At 53.9% G+C, this 19,830-nt stretch overlaps 7 protein-coding genes across 7 annotated transcripts; 2 read left to right on the plus strand and 5 right to left on the minus strand.

Moving 5' to 3' along the window:
* Positions 1-1,168: 1,168 nt before the first annotated feature.
* BDP55DRAFT_629941 (uncharacterized protein) lies at positions 1,169-3,770 on the plus strand (the record flags this gene model as incomplete). Its single annotated transcript, XM_060572089.1, has 3 exons — positions 1,169-1,865; positions 2,021-3,685; positions 3,727-3,770. 3 exons carry the CDS (start codon positions 1,169-1,171, stop codon positions 3,768-3,770), a joined length of 2,406 nt encoding a protein of 801 aa, XP_060432039.1.
* Positions 3,771-3,825: 55 nt separating this feature from the next.
* Positions 3,826-4,837, minus strand: BDP55DRAFT_548224 (HpcH/HpaI aldolase/citrate lyase family protein; the record flags this gene model as incomplete). The annotated part of the gene is made up of 2 exons (XM_060568815.1): positions 3,826-4,742; positions 4,792-4,837. 2 exons carry the CDS (start codon positions 4,835-4,837, stop codon positions 3,826-3,828), a joined length of 963 nt encoding a protein of 320 aa, XP_060432040.1.
* A 1,232-nt stretch (positions 4,838-6,069) lies between these two features.
* On the plus strand, positions 6,070-6,683 carry BDP55DRAFT_726714 (uncharacterized protein; the record flags this gene model as incomplete). The annotated part of the gene is made up of 2 exons (XM_060579183.1): positions 6,070-6,349; positions 6,526-6,683. 2 exons carry the CDS (start codon positions 6,070-6,072, stop codon positions 6,681-6,683), a joined length of 438 nt encoding a protein of 145 aa, XP_060432041.1.
* Positions 6,360-7,000, minus strand: BDP55DRAFT_657726 (uncharacterized protein; the record flags this gene model as incomplete). The annotated part of the gene is made up of 1 exon (XM_060574423.1): positions 6,360-7,000. One exon carries the CDS (start codon positions 6,995-6,997, stop codon positions 6,737-6,739), a length of 261 nt encoding a protein of 86 aa, XP_060432042.1. The 3' UTR covers positions 6,360-6,736.
* A 653-nt stretch (positions 7,001-7,653) lies between these two features.
* BDP55DRAFT_66970 (uncharacterized protein) lies at positions 7,654-11,784 on the minus strand. The gene is made up of 3 exons (XM_060575317.1): positions 11,621-11,784; positions 10,518-11,518; positions 7,654-10,462 (listed from the first exon to the last, which is right to left on the minus strand). Exons 1-3 carry the CDS (start codon positions 11,649-11,651, stop codon positions 7,784-7,786), a joined length of 3,711 nt encoding a protein of 1,236 aa, XP_060432043.1. The 5' UTR covers positions 11,652-11,784; the 3' UTR covers positions 7,654-7,783.
* On the minus strand, positions 11,785-12,446 carry BDP55DRAFT_66969 (uncharacterized protein). The gene has a single exon (XM_060575315.1). It carries the CDS (start codon positions 12,345-12,347, stop codon positions 11,919-11,921), a length of 429 nt encoding a protein of 142 aa, XP_060432044.1. The 5' UTR covers positions 12,348-12,446; the 3' UTR covers positions 11,785-11,918.
* A 1,133-nt stretch (positions 12,447-13,579) lies between these two features.
* On the minus strand, positions 13,580-18,286 carry BDP55DRAFT_726716 (uncharacterized protein; the record flags this gene model as incomplete). Its single annotated transcript, XM_060579184.1, has 3 exons — positions 13,580-17,356; positions 17,471-17,628; positions 17,746-18,286. The coding sequence occupies 3 exons, from the start codon at positions 18,284-18,286 to the stop codon at positions 13,580-13,582; spliced, it is 4,476 nt and encodes a 1,491-aa protein (XP_060432045.1).
* Positions 18,287-19,830: the final 1,544 nt, after the last annotated feature.

Here is a 19,830-nt window from a genome sequence, read left to right on the forward strand (position 1 = left end):
ATGCCCGACGATGCTCTTTACGCGAGATCTCACGCACACAGTCATGCCAACTTGTCTCACCTATCACCAAGGCTGCGTCGAATCACGGCTTGGCCAAATCGGAGCCTTGTTTAAGCCACGATCTCCTTGGCGGTATCCGTACTATGAACAGGTTGCAAGATTCTGGGGTTTCTTCCAGCGGCGTGGACAGGTGCTCATCCTCTCCTCAACTCTATCGTCTTACACGCCGGCGCCTTGGGCAATGTGGGTTTCGTATAGGAGGATGGCCTCCCATGGTTTACTCGAAAGACATAGTCCAAATCAACTCAAGGTAGGTGGTGAATCTTCCTCCCAGTCAGGGTAGCAAGCTACCGAGGATGGAACGCTCGCAACGCTCTGGAAGGCGTTTGTACAAAAGCGAGAAGCTGGTCAACACTTAGGCCTGTATGGGGTTGTAACCATTAGCCAAAACTCTTTCCGAAGAATATCTTGATATCAGCAGGCCTACCTTTGAAACCTTAGCATGCCGAGTGGCTCCAGGTCGATTAGCTTGGTGGGAACAGTGGTCTTTAGGTTGCGTTCGAAAAGGACGTTGAATTGGAAGCTTGGAGACTGGAACAGACAATCTTCAGATTCCGAGATAGGTTGGGTCCGGCCCACTTCCAAATGAGTAAGGTATTACCGCACGTCAGATCAGGATGCAAAGAGCTTGGCCTTTGGGGTAGAGGATTCGTGCTTGTCCTACTCGGTTTGCACAGCAATCTTAGCGTCTACCTGATATCAGGTAAACCGTTCCTTCCCATGTTATATGTGGGAACATCAGTCGACCTCTTTCCGCCTTTGAAGCGAGCTCCACATTGTTTTTAACCTGCCTTACGTTAGCGAGGACCTCTTTCTTCGCCTTGCAGCAAAGATGGAGGAAAGACCAGGTGAAATCGAGACTGGAAGAAGGGATGCATTCCTCAGGTACCGGGTGTTGGTCTGTTCCATACGACATGAATAGCTATTGCCGCCTATGGGCGAGTTCAGGTATCCCGACGATGTTCTTTCCAGGAGCATGTTTGGCGTTTGGCTCAAGCTCCGAGACTGGATACCTCGAGACCATATCTGCCCACTCTAGTCCGCTCCGCTGAATTTCTTTGCATTGCCGGTCTCTACGAGCTTCACGACTGCGCGGAAATAGAGTACGATGGATAGTCGTCCGACCAAAAATCGTAATCTGGACCTACATCAACGTCAGTACGGCTACTCTGGCGACCAAAACGTCGTGTCAAAGCATCCGCACCTGAAGGAACCATGGACAAGCCGCTCTGTGCAGGAAGGTTTGAGTCATGCTCCGGATGGCAACGTGTTTGGAGCCGCCAGACGTGGCACTGGCATTGTAGAAGACTGGCTTGTCAATGTCAGTCGTCGAGGCATCGATACTGAAAAGTCCGCAAACCGACTACCATCAAGTCAGGATAAGGGTAGTGATCAAACTCCAGGATGGAGGCCACACGGAATATCCTTGCAGAACACTGTCCGAGGTGGTCACAAACGTGCCCTATCGCGAGACAGCTCCATCATCCCCGAGCCGATGACGAAGATAGCCAGACCACCTACAGCGGCAAATCGCCGTGGCCCCAGCCATCGTTCTCTCGCGGCAAGGGTAACGGAAGTTCCCATATCGACAGATGGTTCTCCGCCCAGATTTGAAAAGCGGACGAGACACAAAATAAGAGAAGATCGATACGCTTCTCAGAAGAAGCCCAAAGCAAAGCGACGCAGGGCACCTGAGGAGACCGCTACGCGACCAGAAAATGTGCCGAAGAAGTCAGTCTCATCAGGTCGAGAAGTCATGAACAACTTCCAATCTGAAGCCATTCTTAACGACAGACTCACAGTGGGTAAGCCTTGGCTTTCCGAGGAAATCTTTGTTAACGAACCTTTAGCTCCAGCCATGCCTGACGCCAGGCCTCTTTCAAAATGGGCGGATATCTTCGCCAAAGCCTGGTAAGCTACCATTACCTGGATGCCCAGAATGCGCAACTGATTGTACTAGTTGGAGAGCTAGCCTACAACTCCATGGTTTCGGTCGAGCAGCCTCCATCACGCGAGTTTTCGTGGCAACGACAGCAACGCTTAGAAGCCAAGGCCAGACAACGGCGAGAGAGTGAGCTGGTGGAAATATCAGCAATTCTTCGTTGCAAGGAGACGCCCACAACAGTACACCCAGTCATAGGTCGAGAGCGACCTCGTGACGGGTACGACGATCGGAGTACGAGTGACGAGGTAGCTCAGAATTTTCCAGAATGCGACGATCGCTTGTCAACTAGAAGCATCAAGAGGTCTAATGCTCTTAGAGACGATCGACGCCACTATGTCCATGACAACACCTATGTCGCCCCGGCTAGACATAATCGGCCAAGCAGCAGAGCTACGACTTATGGCACTTGGGCCACCAGCGGCAATCATCAAACATCCTTGCCAGGCGACTCTTTTGACCGACACCACAGTAGTACCCCTGAGCCAATTAGGGAAGCGCTTCGAGAGACCGGTGTATTTAATGGTGCTGGAGCAAGTGGAAACGCTCGTGTCTCGTTGCATGATTCGTGCCAGCGCAGGAAAGAGGTGCATCCTGATGAAGAGTCCACGAAATCCAAAGCTTCCCGTGGACGACCATTGATTATTCGGTATCTGGATAAGGGAGTCATGACTACAGACGAACCGTCATTGTCACCTTGCGCATTGGAGGAATCCAAGAGTTTGCCAGGTACGTGCGATTCTTTTGCGCCAGAAGGTACGGTCGATTATAGGGCGAGGGTCTTGGTAGACACTACTACGCAAAAGCCGATTAATGAGCCGTCTGGGGGAGAGATAAACAAGGACTCTGACGTAGAGTCCCATTGTAAGACTGCCACTTCTACGACTCGAGCATCCACGGCCATACAAGCGTACCTGGTTCCACCCCTCCACAACCTCTCCACGCAAATGCAAGCAACGTCAGAGAACATCCGGGAATTGCAGACGAGAACACCGACCATCGAAACTGCCACTGAGGCAGTGGCTGAGGAAGGTCATGTGCGTGCGAAACGTGATGCCGAGCCCGAATATGGAGCAACGGCCGAGCAATCTGGAGGGAAAGTTGCGGCGCCAGAACGATCTGCCGTGCCTCCAATACCTTACCGGCAACATTTTAGTGCTCCAAATGCTCACAATTCGCCTAGAAGAGGTGCAAATCATCACTTTGCCTTGTCCGAACAAGAACCAGCTGGCAACAACCTCTACGATCATCTACCCCATGAGATTGGTCGTAGGGAAGAAGCCCTCTGGCAGCAACCAGTGTTTTCGCGACCGAGATTTCTGGTCAATCAACCAAGAAAACCTCATGCTCTTTCTCTGCCAGGAAGAAAAGGCCATAGTTCTATGACTAGATTCAACCCGTCTCAGTTCCAACCGTCGGAGAGCGTCGTTGACTTCATTGCGCGCGTCGAACAAGAGGTACTAGGACCGGATAGCCTAGGATACGAGGATAATCCGACCGATGAGACCGGCAATTGGCAGTATGACGACCGACTCGAACTGCGTTTGGACATATCCAGCGGGTCTCATCCTCTGGCATCTCAGGATGTTTCGATCAACCAATCCCTCGCAGAACCTGGTTGGAGGCACTTGGAAGACGCATTTGACCGGATCGAAGAGGAACCATCTGAAAACGGGCTTAATTGTGAGCGATTTGATCGCAGTAATCAATACTGGGGACAGCAGCAAGGGAAACAGCTGGAGAAGGACGCAAAGTACGACAAGGATGAAAATGATGAAATGCTCGCGTTCTGGCGGCCAAACTACTTTCATTAGCGACGTAGTCTACTCAGGCTGCTGGTCCTTCCATTTCGCCCGAAGGCTGGCCACGTCAATATCACACCTTTCTGCTTTCGCAATTATCGATTTCGCCTTTCCTGTTACTGGCGCGTCGATCATCATACCGTCCAACGTCCAGGCTCCGCGGCCCGCCTTGCTAGCTTTCTCGTCTGCGATTGCAACACGCACTGCCCACTCGACCTCCTTTTCGCCAGGGGCAAACAGTTTCTGGACAAGTTCTACCTGGGTTGGGTGTATACACTGCTTCCCGTTGAATCCCATGGACTTTCCTCCGGTAGACTCCTCTTCCAATCGTTTGAGGCCTTCATCTCCCTTGTAGGAGGTGCAAACAAGGTCGATCGCACTAGGTAAGCCGGTGGCCTTGGCAGCAGTTACAATGGCGGAGCGTGCGTAGAGAAACTCGGTGAGAGATGGCGTTCTTATTAACGATAAGTCCAGGGCAAAGTCCTCGGCCGCAAAGATGAGACCGCTTAGATATGGCGACGCCTTGCAGATTTCCGGAAGATTCATAACCGAACGCGCAGACTCGATCAAGGCGATGATTTTGATAGGATTCTGTGATGTCGCCGTGTGTCGTTCGGGGGCTACATGACGCAAAACATCGGTAACGTAAGTCAGATCGGCAGCGGAGTTGACCTTGGGAACAACGACAGCATCGATATTTGGGAGTGAGCCTAAAGACGTCAAGTCGTCCAGAGCAAACTTGGTTTCCACTGCATTGATTCGAACGGCCAATTCGGATATCGACGACGGCCTCGACTTATGCTTGGAGAGAAAAGACCGGAGCTGTCCTCGAGCCTCTGATTTCAATGAGGGTGTCACGGAGTCCTCAAGATCATATGTCACGTTGTCGGACTTGAGGCCCAACGACTTGGTCAGCATCTTTTCCGATGATGAGGGTACTGGAAGCTTGTCAGCCAAAATCTGAGTGGTTAAAGTGGCTGTAATCACCATAGAGCAACGCCCTACGGACGATTGAAGAGGACCTTGCCGCCATGATGGATAGCTGGTCAGACGCAATGCTACACCTTGGGGTTGTGTAAGCCGTATCCTATCAATCTTGAATTGATTAAAGTTGGTTGAAGTTATGAATGATAACTTCTGATGTGAACTGAGGTGGTTGGTAAATCTGGCCGCGACGAGATGCAGTTCTTCATCCCTCTGGCGCCGGCTAAACGTTGTCACTTTAAGGACGATACTCGGTAACTCGAGTTCGGAACTGGTAGCTCAAGTCGGCTATTTGGATGCTGCAACAGTGAAGCTAAGGCTCCTCTGATGATGTAATGCGACCACTGGTCGTTTCTGCCAGCTCAGACCGCTAATGGACCCCTGGAGCATCGGGAGCGCTAAGAATGGGACCCTCATCACCTCATGCACCAACGGGCCCCCTGGCGGAACAATTCAGCCTCCACCCGCCGAACAGCTTACCGTAGCTTCAACGGGTCTGGGCCAGTGAACGCGCATGGGAGGACAGCCAAACTGGAATCCACGCCTGCGGCTCGCGCATTACGACAGCTGTACCGTAATGAGTTTCTGGCCCTTTTTTCGAACAGGCATCCCTCTCGTCCTCTCTCCCCGACTGTCATCAGAAACCACGATATGCGCACGACGACGAAGATCGAGCTAAGCCCCTGATTGCGTCGACATACTATTTCCCATCGGCTTGTAAACGGAAATCTGAGCGATTGAACTTTTGAAAGACACGATACCTACCTAGTGTGACGGCCCCATCGAAGCCAACGAAACGTCTTAGTCGACACACACACACCGAGATGGAATCCCAACAGCAGCAAGATGCGCCGGGCTCCCTGAGCTGGCGGTTGAGCTCGCATTCCATCACCCTCTTGACCTTTCTTGCATTTCGGATATGTTAGTCAACCATCGAGCTGCCTGATCTCACCTTTTTATTGCTTTCGTCTTGATTGGGGAACTTGACTGACATGCTCTTGTGCGGGAAACAGCAAGTGTACTCGTGTACTTCCTCGGTCTGTGGATCATCAGAAGCATGTACGTCGTCGCAAAGCTCCCCCTCCCTCCTCGAACCTCGAACCGAACCATTCCTACCAATGGACCCCGACCTCTCGAGCTCTGTGCCTTGATGCATCAACATACCCCGGGCTAGATAGCTCACGTGGTCCAACCCCCCGACGGACGGGGCGTCTGCTACAAAGCTGCTGCCTCGTAAACTCCCGTTTGCTAACCCGTTGGCTTCTTTCTTCCCACAGGATCATGATCTTCATCATCACCATCCTCCTCCTCGCCGCCGACTTTTACTACCTCAAGAACATTGCCGGCCGCCGACTTGTGGGACTGCGGTGGTGGAACGAGGTGGACGTGCAGACGGGCGATTCGCAGTGGGTCTTTGAGAGCAGCGAGCCCGGCACCAAGACGATCAACCCGACCGATAGCCGCTTCTTCTGGCTCGCGCTTTACGTCCAGCCCGTCCTCTGGATCCTGCTTGCCGTCTTTGCGCTCGTGAGGTTGCAGTTCTTGTGGCTGCCGCTTGTTGGTGCGTTGCCCCCCCCCCCCCCTTGCCTGACACCCCGCCATCCCTTGGGATGATTGGGAGAGGTCTTCTTCTTCTTCTTCTTCTCCAGCCTTCTTCGCGATGATGAGGGGCTTGTTCTTTCGGAGGAAGTCATCTAAATACTTGGAGCAATGTGCTAACTCCTGCCGTGTTTGCAGTCATCGCCCTGGTCCTGACCATCATGAACGCCATGGCCTTTTCGAGATGCGACAAGTTCAGCCACGCGTCCAACCTGGCCGGAAGTGCCCTCTACTCCGGCGGTCTGGCGGGCAGCATCGCGAGCGGCATGGTCGGCCGCCTCTTCAACCGCGGTTAAGTCACATTCACCGTCTTTAGTGTAGAGCACGACATCGGGGGTTGTTTTGGGAGCTATTTGCAATATGACGAGTCAGCGGGTAACCCCTCAGCAGAGAGGAAAGCCCTGTTCCTGGTCTTGATGTGGCCGTTGTGGCCAACGCAAAAGCAAAGAGGTAGAGGGAGGGACAACCAGAAACCCACCAATCGTAAAAAAAAACAAAAAAAACAAGACGAGCACACTGCCCGTTTTCGCCGCAAGGCCGGAACGGAACGAAAGGTGGTGAAGGTTTGTGATATTGCTATACCCAAGCTGTATACTAGACATGTACGCATGACCCGGAAGGTGTTTTTTTCTTCTTCTTTTTTTTTTTCAAATGATCAAAGGCTTTTTTTTCTCCTGTTCTTCAAAAAATAAGGGCAGCGCTGTCCAGCCTACCTTATGCCATGACGATGCAAGATTTTTGTTTAGGTCAAGATGATCAGTGAGGCGAAGTGCAGAACCTCTCTGCCTTTTTGGCAAATGGTGATGGACCAGAAAGACGTTCGTAGCCAGGAGATACATGTGCAGTATATCACAATTGATTTACAGTTCATCTTTTCACATGTTTCAGACAAGTGGTTCATCTCGATCATCAATGGGAATGAGCCTGAAGGAACCGAATAACTTTTATAGTCTTGGTAATGATGTTTTGTTGTATTTCTTCATGAGTTTGTTCTTCTTTCATACTTCATCTACTCTAATCCGCTACCTCTTCATCGCTTTTTTCTTGTGTCAATCAATATACAAGCTCTGCATAGCACCCCTACAAAATCCAACGTTTAGAAAGAGGACCGTTGATGCTGAGTGGGTTTGCTGTTGAGCACATATATGTAGAAACAAGCGCTGGTTCCTGAACCTTGAACCGAGATAGGAAGAGGCGCCTCCGCTATACCCAATATCGCTGTCCGTAACCTCCGTCTCCATCATTCCTCTTCATCCATGCCCTCGTGGCCGGGCTCTGGCGAGGGCTCGAACTCCATGTCAAACTCGTTCTCGTCCATGTCGAACATGAGGTCTGCGGGTATCCGCTGGGCCCCATCGCCTGGATAACTAGAATCCTCTTCATTCTCGAGAGACTCCTAATTCTTCGGGCTGCTGCTCGCCTGCTCCCCCAACGGCGACGGTACACCGCCGCCGCCAGGCGTCTGGCCCCTTAGCACAGTAGCAGCCGGTGCGCTCGCGGGACTTCCCCGCCTCGAAATTTGATTCCTAAGCGCGACGATCCGATGCGCCTCAAGCCTCTTCTCTTCGAACGTGCGGCTGCGCTCCCGCTCCCTCTCAATATTCTGCTTGCGCTCCGCGAACTCTCTATCGACCTCGGCAAGCTTGGCATTCTTCTCCGCCGACGTCTTGAGCTTCCTCTCATACCGCCCGCAGACCTCGTCCACTCTACGTGCAACCGATGGAGACACAAGCTTGGGCAGCACGTCATCGGGTCGCCGACGGGCAGAGTCGCCGTAGAAGCAGCGGAAAGTGACCTTAGTCTGGCTCGTTGTGTCTGCGGCGGTACCCCAGACTACAATCTCATCGCCGTCGTAAAGTTGAACCCAGTTCTTGGATGGGCCGGCTGGGTTCTTGCAGTCGTGGGAAGGGAGCAGGACTCCATTGAGCAGGACGCCGTTTGTTGCCTTTGTGGACAGGTAAAAGGCGAATCCTTTGCCATCGGGACTCTTGTCCCAAGGATGCTTGGTAACGTCCTTTGAGGGGTCGTAACCGTCTTTCCATAGCAGGATTTTGAGAGCGTACTTAGGCACCCGAATTTCCGTCTTCTGTTCATAGATCACCGTGTTGGTCGGCCCACGTCCCCATGACAGCAGTGAATTGGTCATGGGGACCGAGATGCCAGAGACCACCGAACCAGGAGCTGATTCCAATACACCGACGGCACGTTTCGGTCCATCGTCAGAAACAGGCACTATTATCTTCTGTGTATCTGGAGGAAGGGTGTCTGGTAGCGAATCTTCTTCTTCTTCCTCTTCTAGTGGCGGTGCCGTCGGAGGAATATCCCATTCTGTACCCTCCAGGACTTTCCTGTCGTCTCGTTTCAGTAAAGCTCGATTCGTGTCGTCAATGGTCGACTGTTCTTCTGCGTGCGTGGCGAGGACACCATTGTTTGGTGGAAAGTACTTGAAAGCCAACTCCCACAATGGAGTCTTTCCCGGACCAAACTCCTCTCCCCGGCTTTGAGCTGCTTTTTTGAACGTTTCGTACTGTAGTTGGGTCATCTCAGGGTAGCGGAGATGCCATGTTTCGACATTGTTCTTCCAAAAGTTCATCTTGTTGAATGGTCCGTCTATTTGGCGTCCAGACTCCAATCTCTTAATCTGCGGTATTGACGCGAGCAGATTGTATTCCTCCATTTGCTTTTCTGCCAACGCGTCGAGGTTGCCCTCGGACTTCAGGCGCTTGAAAGTTGGCTTTTCCCGCGGCCGCGGTTCGAATTCGTCGCTTGTGTCGAACGATGGCGGCTTCCTTTTGCTGGCGGTGAAGAATGAGCCGTTTACTTGACTAACGTCCGCGGACTTCATCTGAATATCGCTACCAAAATCGGTCGCCCCTAGACTTTGAGACGCAACGTTTTCAACCAGGCTTCGAAGTTGATCCGCGGACTGGCCATTGGCCGACGAGATGGACAATCGGACTCCGCCGCTGCTGGCCGACTTTTTGCCGATAATGGTCGAAACGTCACCAGAATCGCAACTGTCCAGGATTTCCGTCTCTACACTCTCGTTGCCGAGAACTCCCGAGTCGGCCACAGGCAGGTTCAGTCGCTCTGCCGGTATCGCCCCCTTGCTTCCCACCGCAGACATGTTCACCTCTCCAAACAGTCTCGGACCAGCACCCTGTCCGCGAGGGCCGAACGTGCCGTTCTCCTTTTCTGAATCCTCCTCGATGAAGTCGTTGACAATATCATCGTCCACCTCGTCCTCCAGTGGCAATTCCGTATCAAGCAAATAGCGTGACTGGCCCTCTTCTAGACTGAGTTGAGACGCATTGACCTGCAGCTCTTCATCCTCGTCGGTAATTTCGTCGAAGGACTGGTCATAATTCGTCAGAGATTTCAGCCTGTATGGCCCTAACCAGGGGTGTGACTGAAGGTCGCGGACAGTTGCCCGGCATTCTGGCCGTTTCTCTAGCATGTAGCATAGAAACTCAATGCCTTGCCTTGAAATGTTCTGTCGTACCAAAGGAGTGGTGTTAAGGGGCACCGTCATGATGGTATGCAGCAACTCCGAGTAACTGACACCGTTATTAACTGGATACGGGGGGCGGCCCGTCAACGCATAAAAGAGCACGCCACCGAGCGACCAGACATCGACAGCGTGGTCGTATCGCTGTCCAACCGCCGCGCGCTTAGCTCTATTACGAGGGTGTCGGCGGCCGTCGTCATCGTACTCGGCATACTCCGAGTATACCTCGGGCGCACAATACAACAGCGTTCCGCAGAATGTTCGAAGGAAGGTTTGTTCGTTATCGACCATCTTGGAGAGGCCGAAGTCGGTCAGCTTCACCTCAAAAGGGTCGAGTGATGAAATGAGGATATTGTCAGGCTTGACGTCTCGATGCGTAATGTGATTTTCGTGCAGATGCGCCAAAGCGCTCAGCAGCTGGGCTGCCATTTGCTTGACGTTAATCTCAGCCAAACAGCCTCGGCCGCTGATGAGTTTTCCCAAGTCACCACCTCCGACGTACTCCATAATGATGATAAAGAGCCGGTTGTCCCAATCGAGGTGCTCTATGTACCGTACAATGTTCGGCTAATTGGAGTTAGGGGGGTTCAAGGTAAGAAAAGGGGCTCAAAGTAGAACTTACGTGCTGGACCTTTTGCATGATTCTCATCTCATTTTCCACCTTTTGATCGAGGACGCCGTTTTTTATGAAGCGCCGCTTCTCTAATTCTTTGGCGGCGTATGGGACTCCGTCGAACTTGGACGTAACCTTGTACACAACCGCAAAGGCTCCCTTACCAATCTGGCTGACGCGGTTGTACCTACCAGAGCCGTCCCAGTCTCTCGGAAAGCGGTCGACGTTATCTTGTGTTGTTCCGGATGGCAGCGCTATCCGCCGTGTGGTGGCCGTCTGCGGTCTCCTAGGAGCAGAGAACAAGTCGACATGCCCACCAGGACCCGGTACCAATGTCTCGTTGACGTCCGGCACGCGCAAGACTTCCATTCTAGCAAAGTATCGCTGGAGTTTGATGTTGTAGGCCCTCTCATAATCACCCACTCGCTTCGGCATCCTGACCATGAACTCGAGGTCGTGCTGCTCGTTATGCATGAGCACCTTGATCTTGGAACCATGACTTAGCACCCTCTTCATGTCGCACTTCTCGTTGGGGCTCTTAGGCTTCGAGCGCAGCAGCACTTGGTCGACAAAGGTCCCGTTGGTGGATTTGTCCTCGAGCATGACCACACCGTACTCATTGACATAAATGCGAAAGTGAATGTTGCTCAGGCGTTTCATAGGATCCTTATTGAAGCAAATGTCACACCTGGCTCCGTTCCTGCCAAACAGGAAACCGCGAAGGGGATCCTTGGTCTCGGCCGACAACCTCAATATGATTGCATGTTCGACGCTGGGCGGTGTCAGCTGGAATTGGTCGGCCGTGTCTTCCCTTTCGTAGTCGGGCTCAACGGCATCCGCTTCCGCTCTGCCGACAACATGAGGCGAGCGGTCCTTTGCTATGCGTTCTACTTCGCCTCGTGCAGACTTAGTGTGAGGGTAGAGGAGGCAGACAATATCGGATATGTCCTCGTCGGAGAAGCCTGAGTTCTGCTTGCCTATGCGGCGCGGATCAAGAACATTCTGGGTAGCTATATGGCGGAGAGGAGGAAAAAGGGTCAGCGTTCTGGTCTATTGGTCTATTGCGACAATTTGCTTGGAGCTCAAGATTGGGATGAAATAAAAGGGCATACCTTGGGTGGGCTGCGACCCATCACCCTCCATCGGGACCACTGGAGAAGATAGAAGCTGGTCAAGCTTGTTTAGGCTGCTGTCGTCGACCGCAAGCTGGGGTCGACGGTCGGCTGGCGCTGGAGGGGAGTCGATCGAGATGCGCGGCCGGAAAGGATAGTTTCGCAGTCAAAAAGGAGAAGCTGGCGATGCATTTACTACTGAATGTGGGCGAATGGAACGGTAATCGACGTTGAGCTTAAAGAATGATGTCGATGTTGAAGGATGTCAAGTACGTCTTGACTATTTGCGCCGTAGGCTTCAATGGGAAAAGCGTAGGTGGACTCGGTGGTTCGCAAGGGCGCCTCGTTTCGTTCCTCGATGTTCGATCCAGTAGGGGGGTGGCAGTGGTGGTGGTGGTGGTTGGGTACGAAGTATAAGGTATGTTCGTCGTGGGTCTGCGCGTCGTTCGCCAGGAAGTTGAGAAATTCGTAGGAGGCAACCCCAAAAAAGAGAAGTCGGGGTACCTTGCCTTGCCTTATTGCGCTGTAATCGATAATGCGATGGGCGAGGTGGAGGGGTTGTTGTATGCAAAGTCGATCCCCGGTCACCCGGCAACGTCGTATCTTTATAAATCAAGGATGTGAGGACGTCATGACCAGCCCAAGCAGGTACATACAGAGGGGCAAGGAGCAGCAGAGTGACTGGTGAAGCAAGTGAATCGCGACGCCTTGTGCAGCAATCAAACATCGGCTGGAAATGGAAATGAGGAACAGGCCCGGGTGGAGAGAAGGGCAATAACAAGTGTCAATTTTAGGCAGCGCGTGGTTGCTTTCCGGACAGCGCGTTGCAAGTCAGATGATGCAAACTTGGAGGCGTGAGTTGGGCATGCGCGTGGGCGTGGACTCGACCTTGAAATCACAGAGAAAATGTCTCTGAGTTTGGAAAGATGCGACGAGCCACTGGCTGGGGGGTCCTTCTCGGGACGCAGAGGGCGTTGAGGGGTCTTGGTCCGTCCCGTCAGGTCCTGTGTAATCAGTGGCCACGAGGTAGCAAGAAGCACCCGCAGCCGCTGTCAGCCAGTCGGTGCCAGGTACTTGGACCTTGTCGTCTCCACTAAAAAAAATAATGTATCCTCCGACTTACACGGCACCCGCCACCAAGACGCGCCAAAAGACGTGACGGCCAGGACAAGTCAAGACGCGGCGACGTGACGGCGGAGGAAATCGCGAGCCATTTCCACGGTAAGTAGTTGAAGTGGCGATAAACTAAGGTAGGTACGCACGGTACGCTTCCCCAAGCTTGAGCCTCGGGGCAGTCGAATTGAGTTGCCGGTGGACCAGCTACCTCGTTTCTAAACGATGCCTAAATGGCTACCACATATACGCCGTCTCCTAGTGTCAAACTTCACAAGTGAACTCATGAGCGGAAACAATCCTCACCGACTTCACCTGTCTGCCTAACAAGGGAGAACTTGCCTCGCCGATCCGGGCCTGAAGATGCCCGCCCGTGCGCAGGCTACAGCACCTGAATACTTGTTAATCACAATGCACATTCATAGTTGACTATTGCAATCATTCTCGTCAAACTCTGACCTCGGGAATCAGGAAGTAGGCAACACCAAAATAATCTCAAAAAAAAAAAAAAAACCTCTCTTGTCTTGTAATGCTTATTCTTTTTCATCATGGGTGTTCGGCCGTCTCTGCTAGTCATCAATGCCAACCGTCGGCCATGCTATTATCCAGCCTCTACTCAACAAAAGAAATCCCAAATGCTTGTCCTGTCTAGGACCAAAGACTACAACCAACTCAATTACTTCTCTCCAAACGCCTTCCATGTGGCCGTTCCAGATGATTTTACACTCTTCCGAGACGAAAGCGCATCGCCCCCATCTGCTGGTATCAACTCAATCAATAAAATCGAACTTCTTCCTTCCTCTCTCTCTGTCTCGTCTCACGGTATACCCTTCGTCATTCACACGTCTAAAACGCCTGTCCCTGGTACGTGGCAGGGTAGGCTTGTCCACGTCCGCCCTGACGAGGTCCCGGGGAGTACTGGCCTTGTTGCTGCTGCTGTTGCTGCATGAATCTGGGATCCATCATCTGCGGTCCGGGAGATTGACGACCCTGGCGCATGGCCATCGGGTTGGCATAAGAGCCTCCCTGGCTGTATCCGCCTCCCTGGCCAAAGGTGCTGGCCGCACCTCCGTAGGTGCTGGCGGTACCACCGCCTCCGTAGTTGCTCGCGGGGCCGTAGCTGCTACCCTGAGCGTAGCCGAAGTTCTGCGCAGGCCCTGTTGCGTATCCGTTGGGCTGTCCTCTCGGCTGGCCCATTTGGCCCATCTGTCCCATCTGCCCCATCTGCCCCATTTGACCCATCTGGCCCATCTGGCTCATTTGGCCAACGGACATGTTGCTCTGAGTGTACATGCCTTGGGGAACCATGCCCTGGGGAGACATGGGCTGCTGTTGCTGGGCATACATTTGTTGCTGTTGGTAGACCTGCTGCTGCTGTTGACGTTGGAGCTGTTGTTGATAAACCATAGCTTGCTGCTGCTGGCGCTGGTTGATGGCTTGCTGCACCGCCTGCGTGTTCATGCCCTGCTTAGCTCGCTGTCTTTCCTGCTCGCGAGCATGGATCGCACCAACCAAGCCAGCTCCCTGCTGCTGCTGGTTCGCATTGCGGTTGCCGGCCATCGTAATGAGGGGCGAGCCCGTCATGCGAGCAACATGCTCCTGTTCGCGCGCCGACAGGTGGGATGACACCTCACCATTGCTAGACATGTCGAGAACGGCGTTGGCACCGCGAGAGCCGGGACGCTGCAGGAGATCCGCCGAGCTGCTGCGAGAGTGACGAGCGAGCATCTCTTGGGAGCCGCTTCGGGTCATGGCGGGAGTTGGGGTCATTGATCGCATGGTAAGAATGTTACCAGAAGGTGTCCTGTTGTGGGCGTACATGGGAGCAGGCGGTTGGGCCGCACGCTGTTGAACAAACTGCTCCGCGCTCATGCCTGGACCGCTTGGCACAGCGGCGGCACCTGGTTGCCAAGCAACCTTTCTGACCGTATCCTCAGATTCTTGTCGATTATGGCTGGAGTCGATGGCAGTAGGAGACTTCATCGCCGCCGGAGAGAAAGGCCGTTGAGGGCCGGGCATGGCCTGGTAGGTCATGGGCGTCGGTGTCTTATTCCTTGCGGGCTGATTGGCTCCGTAGTTGACGGTAGGCCCGAAGTTGACATCGGGAATGGCGGACTCTCCACTCTCGGAATCGGCACCACCCACAGTCTTCAGAACACCTGCTCTGGGCCGCTCGAAAGACTTTTGAGAACGCTGTGTCTCACTGGACTTGCGACTAGCGTAGTCTGGGCTCGCGGTCGAAGATGCGTCGTCGTAGTAGCTGGCGTCACTCCTCTGCGTCTGAGCTCTGTTGATCTGCTGCTCAGGAACCGGCGTCCGCTGTCTGGGGTCGCGAGGCTGAATTTGCTGGAATCCCGCTTGGTCGATGATGTGGTTGCCCCAACTGCCACCACTGGATGCCGAGATGGGCGTCTGTTGCTGAGGGCTTCTCAAGCTGTCCGATCGAGCCGGTAACGGTTTGCGCTGGAAGGCGGCGTTTGTATCGATCCCAGGGAGCGGGACACCACGGCCTTGAGCGCGAGGGTCTCTACCATGCGGAGGCGGCGGTGGTCCCATGGACTGAGGTCCCATTGCCTGCGGGTTCATACCGCGGTTTCGCATTTCCGGAGTAGGCACTCGGCCCGGCCCACCCAAAGGGGGAGTTCTGGTACCATCAGGTCGCGAAAAGTTGCTGAAAGACGGCTGAGGACGGATCTGAGGGGAATATCCCTCAACTGGGCTTCTCATCTGCTGAAGGCCTTCCAAGTGTTCAGGAGGGGGAGGGGGTCTTGCGTCTTGAGGGCCGCCGCGGCTTTGAGGGTTGGGAGGCAGGGGACCCTGGGGGTGAGGGCTAGGGGGGCCGAACGACTGCTGGGTAAGGGGCGATCGGGAACGCTTCTGGTTCATGGGCGGAATAGGGGGCGGGAGACCACCGGAGGGAGGAGGGGTTTGGTTAGGGGTCAGAGCTTCACGAGACATTGTACCGTTAGCAGTGCCTCCTACGTGGTGGTCGGGATAAGCTTGAGGATGTACCAAAGGACCAGATGGCGCAGCATCCTCCCCACTCCTCCGCTCAGAAGACGCATCGGATGGGCTGTCGGGGGGAATCACAAATCCTCCTGCTTTCGTCAATTGGGAAAGGGTAGTAGTTGACAACCGAGTAGTAGCCCTGCGAAGATCTGGAGAGTGATAAGGCTTGCCTGCAGGCTTGGAATTGGGACCATAGTTGAATGCAGGAGGGGCGGCAACAGGCTCTGGCGACTCCATCTGGCGCACAGCTCCTTCGATCTCTCGCACCGGTGTGCTCCGAGCTGTGTCTTCCTCGGAACTCTGGGTTCCTGAACGAAGGATACCTCTTGCAGGGGGCGGGCCACGTGCTGGTGATGGTCCCCTGGCTGGCGATCGAGCAGGTGAGTTGTTGTAAGAGTTGCTGTATGAACTGTCATAGCCACGATCCTCAGGGCGCTGGGGTGTGTGGCCAAGCAGATGAGGGTCTGAAGAGTTGCGTGCATGGTTGGCCTTGTTCATGATACCAGCCAATGCGGGAGGTGCACGAGACGTCGTTACAGGCGTGCTCTCTGAGCGGCTGGGGGTGCCCAGTGACATTGATCGAGAAGACCGGTTTGAAATGGCATCAGATGCAAAGCCAACTCTAGGCTTGGCCGGCACAGGGCTAGAGGTGCCATTGCCGAAGCTGAGACGGTTGCTCTTCTTGCTTCCACTTCTTTGACGCATGGCTTGCGACTCTTCGGCTTGATTCATTCGCTTACCAGTAAGCTCCTTGAGCTTCTTTCTCCAGTCACGTTCCGACCAGCTTGAGCTGCCTTCTTCATTGATCAGTGTTGTAACGTCCATAATCTCGAGGTAACCGTATCTGCGGTGCTTTGGCATGGCAAACATCAGCGATCTCGGGTCGAGGACACTGGCCACGAGTCTGCCAGGGCGACCGTAGAGGCAGAAAGTGTCCCAGGTAGGGAAGAGGAAGCGCAGCAGCATCTCGAAACCGCTGACGGCCGGGTGAGTTTCGGGCATGATGAAGACGAAACCCTCGGTGGACGACGGCGGGTCAGAGTGGATGGTGATGTTTCCCTCAATCTTAAGGAGCGTTGATGCATCAATCAGCGACTTGGCCTGCGGGTAGATGGCGTATGAGGAGTAGGCATCGGTGATGGTGGCGATCGGGCGAGCCTTCTTCTGCTTCTTGCCGTCCTTCTTGGTGTCGTAGAACTTGATGTCTCCCTTGAGAATCGGCGTCGAACGATCGTAAGGCGACTTTTTGCGCATCTCCTTCTGTGCCTTGGCATACTCCTTCTCGTCGGGGGGAGAAATGACACACCAGCACCGTCTCCAGGGGACTCCGGCGCCGAATCGCACACGCACCCATTCCTCGGTCTTGAACTTTTGTCTGTCCATGATGAGGTTGATGTTGTTGAGAGACTTGCCCTTACCGGCGATCAAGGCACCAGTGTAAGCCTCCTGCAGCGTCGAGTGCTCGTACATAGCGAGCCTGATGCCAGCTGTCCATTGTACCAGCGAGTGATGAGAGTTGAAGTGCAACAGATAACGGTTTCTGCCGGCAGTTGAGACGCTGAGGATATTCTGCAGCGGCTGTTCGTCATTCGATCGTGTTGGTAGGGATTCGATCTATACGCCAAGGGCGTGGTAAATTAGCACTCGATCCCCCGCACCGTCGCACTGCCACCAATTCTGACAGGTTTCCCCAATCTGGCTGGGCACGGCAATCGGGACTCGACATACCATTTTGATCGAAGCGTCAGTCAAGTTGATGAATTTTGGGAGGATCTCGCCGTCCTCGCCAGCAGCATCGAGCTCTGCTGCGTCCCATAGTGATAGTACGGTTCCGACAAGCTGAGCGAAGCACTCAGTCCATGTGCGGTCGGCATTGGGCTTGCCCTCTGTGAAATTGGTCAGAGGTCGGTCCGAGTGTTATGCGCGTCACCACCGGCTAAGGTCGCCGCAGACGCAAAGGCAAAAACAAAAAACCCCTAAAAGATAAATATATAAAGACTCACGTGTATTTTGGTCATCCAACTTGAGAAAGTAGCCTTCCTGATACAGCTTATTCGCATGGCTGTTTAGGAAAGTGAAGATGGGCTGAAGCTCGGGAATGGTATCTTCGTTGATATCCATGAGGGGCGGCTGGTATGGCATTACCATCGAAAGTGGGCGGGAGGAGCTGCGTTGGCGGCCAGAGACGGATCTGGGGCTATTTACGGGCGAGCTGTTGGCAGTACCGTTTATGGGCGATGACGCATATTCGGATGGTGGGCGCGCGGGCGAAGTAGGGGTTGCGGGGCGCTGGCCAAAACTGGCGGGCGGTTCTGGAAAGGGTTCTGTCTTGTGAGGTGAAGGTTGTTGTTGGTGTTGTGTTGGTGGTGGATTTGAGCTGGGTTGCGACTTGAGGTTGTATGGAGGAAAAGGTGTCGCCGCGTCGGGGGGAGGTGACGAATTTGGAGTTGGCTGGTTTGTCTTGCTGCCGTCCCTCGAAGTGGCAGAAAATTGGGACATGAATGAGAGGACTGTTGTGCCCATCGAAGCGGATTTGGTCAGCATGATTGCGCGCGCGTCCCGTCTCTCTCTCTCTCTCTTTTCTTGCACACAGTCTACACCTCAGTAATACTAGCAATTAAAAAAAATCAAAGCCACTGGGTCATAAAAAGTAACAATATCGCCTGGTGCCCGACTAATTGGCCAGGACCACCGACTGGCCGGGGTTGAGCGGATGTGAGGGGGATTGCGAAGGGAGGAGCGCAAGGGGAGGAGGGGGGTCCCCGGCGGCGGAGGAGGACGAGGGCGGATGGCGAGGATGGCCGAGCAGGAACGATACTGGGGCGAACGAGAAGCGGCAGGGAAGTGTAAAGGTAGGGGATTAATAGTGAGGACGAGTATCCGTACGGAAGGATGGTGAGAGACTCAAGCCTCGAAACTGGGTTCAGGATTCTGGTGATGCAAAGCCATCCAGGACCAGCTGAGGACAGAAACAAGGCCGGGCAAGGGTATTTGATGTTTATGCTGCCAAACAACTGCATTGCGCAGTAAAAGGGATATTGGGCATATTAGGATTGGGATGCACGCCAGCAACACGCGCCAGCGCGCAACCAAAAAAGCCTCCTACGCATGATGGCCGGTGCAAGGGCTGGGCTGGGAAACTTGGGAAGGGGTGTGTGTGTGTGTGGCTGCCGACTGCAGCAGGCTAAGAGGAATCGAGGATGGGAACTTGGAAGACACGACTATGCGACCGACCGACTTGAGAGCTGGAAGGGGGAATGTGGGAGCACGAACCTCGATTACGGCCCATCTTTGCGAATTCGCTGGGTGCTTTCGTGGCCGACGTTTGCCAAGCCAGCAACCATGCAACCAAATTACTGAGAGACAACCACTTGCGCCGTGCGCGACCAAGATGGTCTTGGATGAGCAGGACAAGGCCCTCTAGCCTGTCGAGACGAGGATGTGAGGAATGAGCAGAGATGCGATGCGGGTGGCCCCCAATATGCTATGGGCGCACAACTGGGTCTGGGAACGACGGGAGGGATTCGGGGATTCGAGGGTTTCGGAATCGACAGCTTCGGCCGTGTCACTAGCGCAGTTCCTCTTTCTGTCTCTCTGTCTCTTTCTCTCTATCCACGTAACCTATGCAGGGTGAATTGCTCGGTTAGGGCGTACAATTCGGGGGTGAGTAAGAGACCGAAGGGTAGCCGCGCGGGTTCGTTCGTGGATTCGTGGTTCTCTCCGGCGTTAAGATTATCGTGTGGTGGTAGTGGATGCGATGTAATGGCGGACGAGCTGTACCTTTACCGTGAGGTATCCGTACGGGTGACTCGGCGGGAGGGAGGTTGCGCAGTCTGTAATCTAAAGATTCCGACTGACTGACGAAGCACACTCTCTTTGCGCGGCGAGCACAAAAAGGTGGAATTAATATGGATGATGAGCGAATAGAGGACCCGGGCGAACAAAGTAACCAAGTTTCGAGACGGGTGCGATTAGGATTTGGTCATGGAAATCTTCGGCTTCCGTCTGTATGTACGTGTCTCAGGCCGTTGATGGGGTGTCCTAAGAGCTGTTGGTGTTAGAGGGAGGTTGAGTTTAGTCGAGGAAGA

The sequence above is a fragment of the Colletotrichum godetiae genome (assembly GCF_030913485.1).
Source record: "Colletotrichum godetiae strain CBS 193.32 chromosome Unknown BDP55scaffold_12, whole genome shotgun sequence".
NCBI lineage: Eukaryota > Fungi > Ascomycota > Sordariomycetes > Glomerellales > Glomerellaceae > Colletotrichum > Colletotrichum godetiae.

Bases quoted from the DNA above. Each gene is read 5' to 3' on its own strand.
- BDP55DRAFT_66969 (XM_060575315.1), bottom strand. From the start codon at position 12,347: ATGTTTGATTGCTGCACAAGGCGTCGCGATTCACTTGCTTCACCAGTC.
- BDP55DRAFT_66970 (XM_060575317.1), bottom strand. From the start codon at position 11,651: ATGGAGGGTGATGGGTCGCAGCCCACCCAAG. The intron at 11,519-11,620 runs GTATGCCCTTTT...TCCGCCATATAG, and splicing joins TGGGTCGCAGCCCACCCAAG to CTACCCAGAATGTTCTTGAT. The intron at 10,463-10,517 runs GTAAGTTCTACT...AACTCCAATTAG, and splicing joins TCATGCAAAAGGTCCAGCAC to CCGAACATTGTACGGTACAT.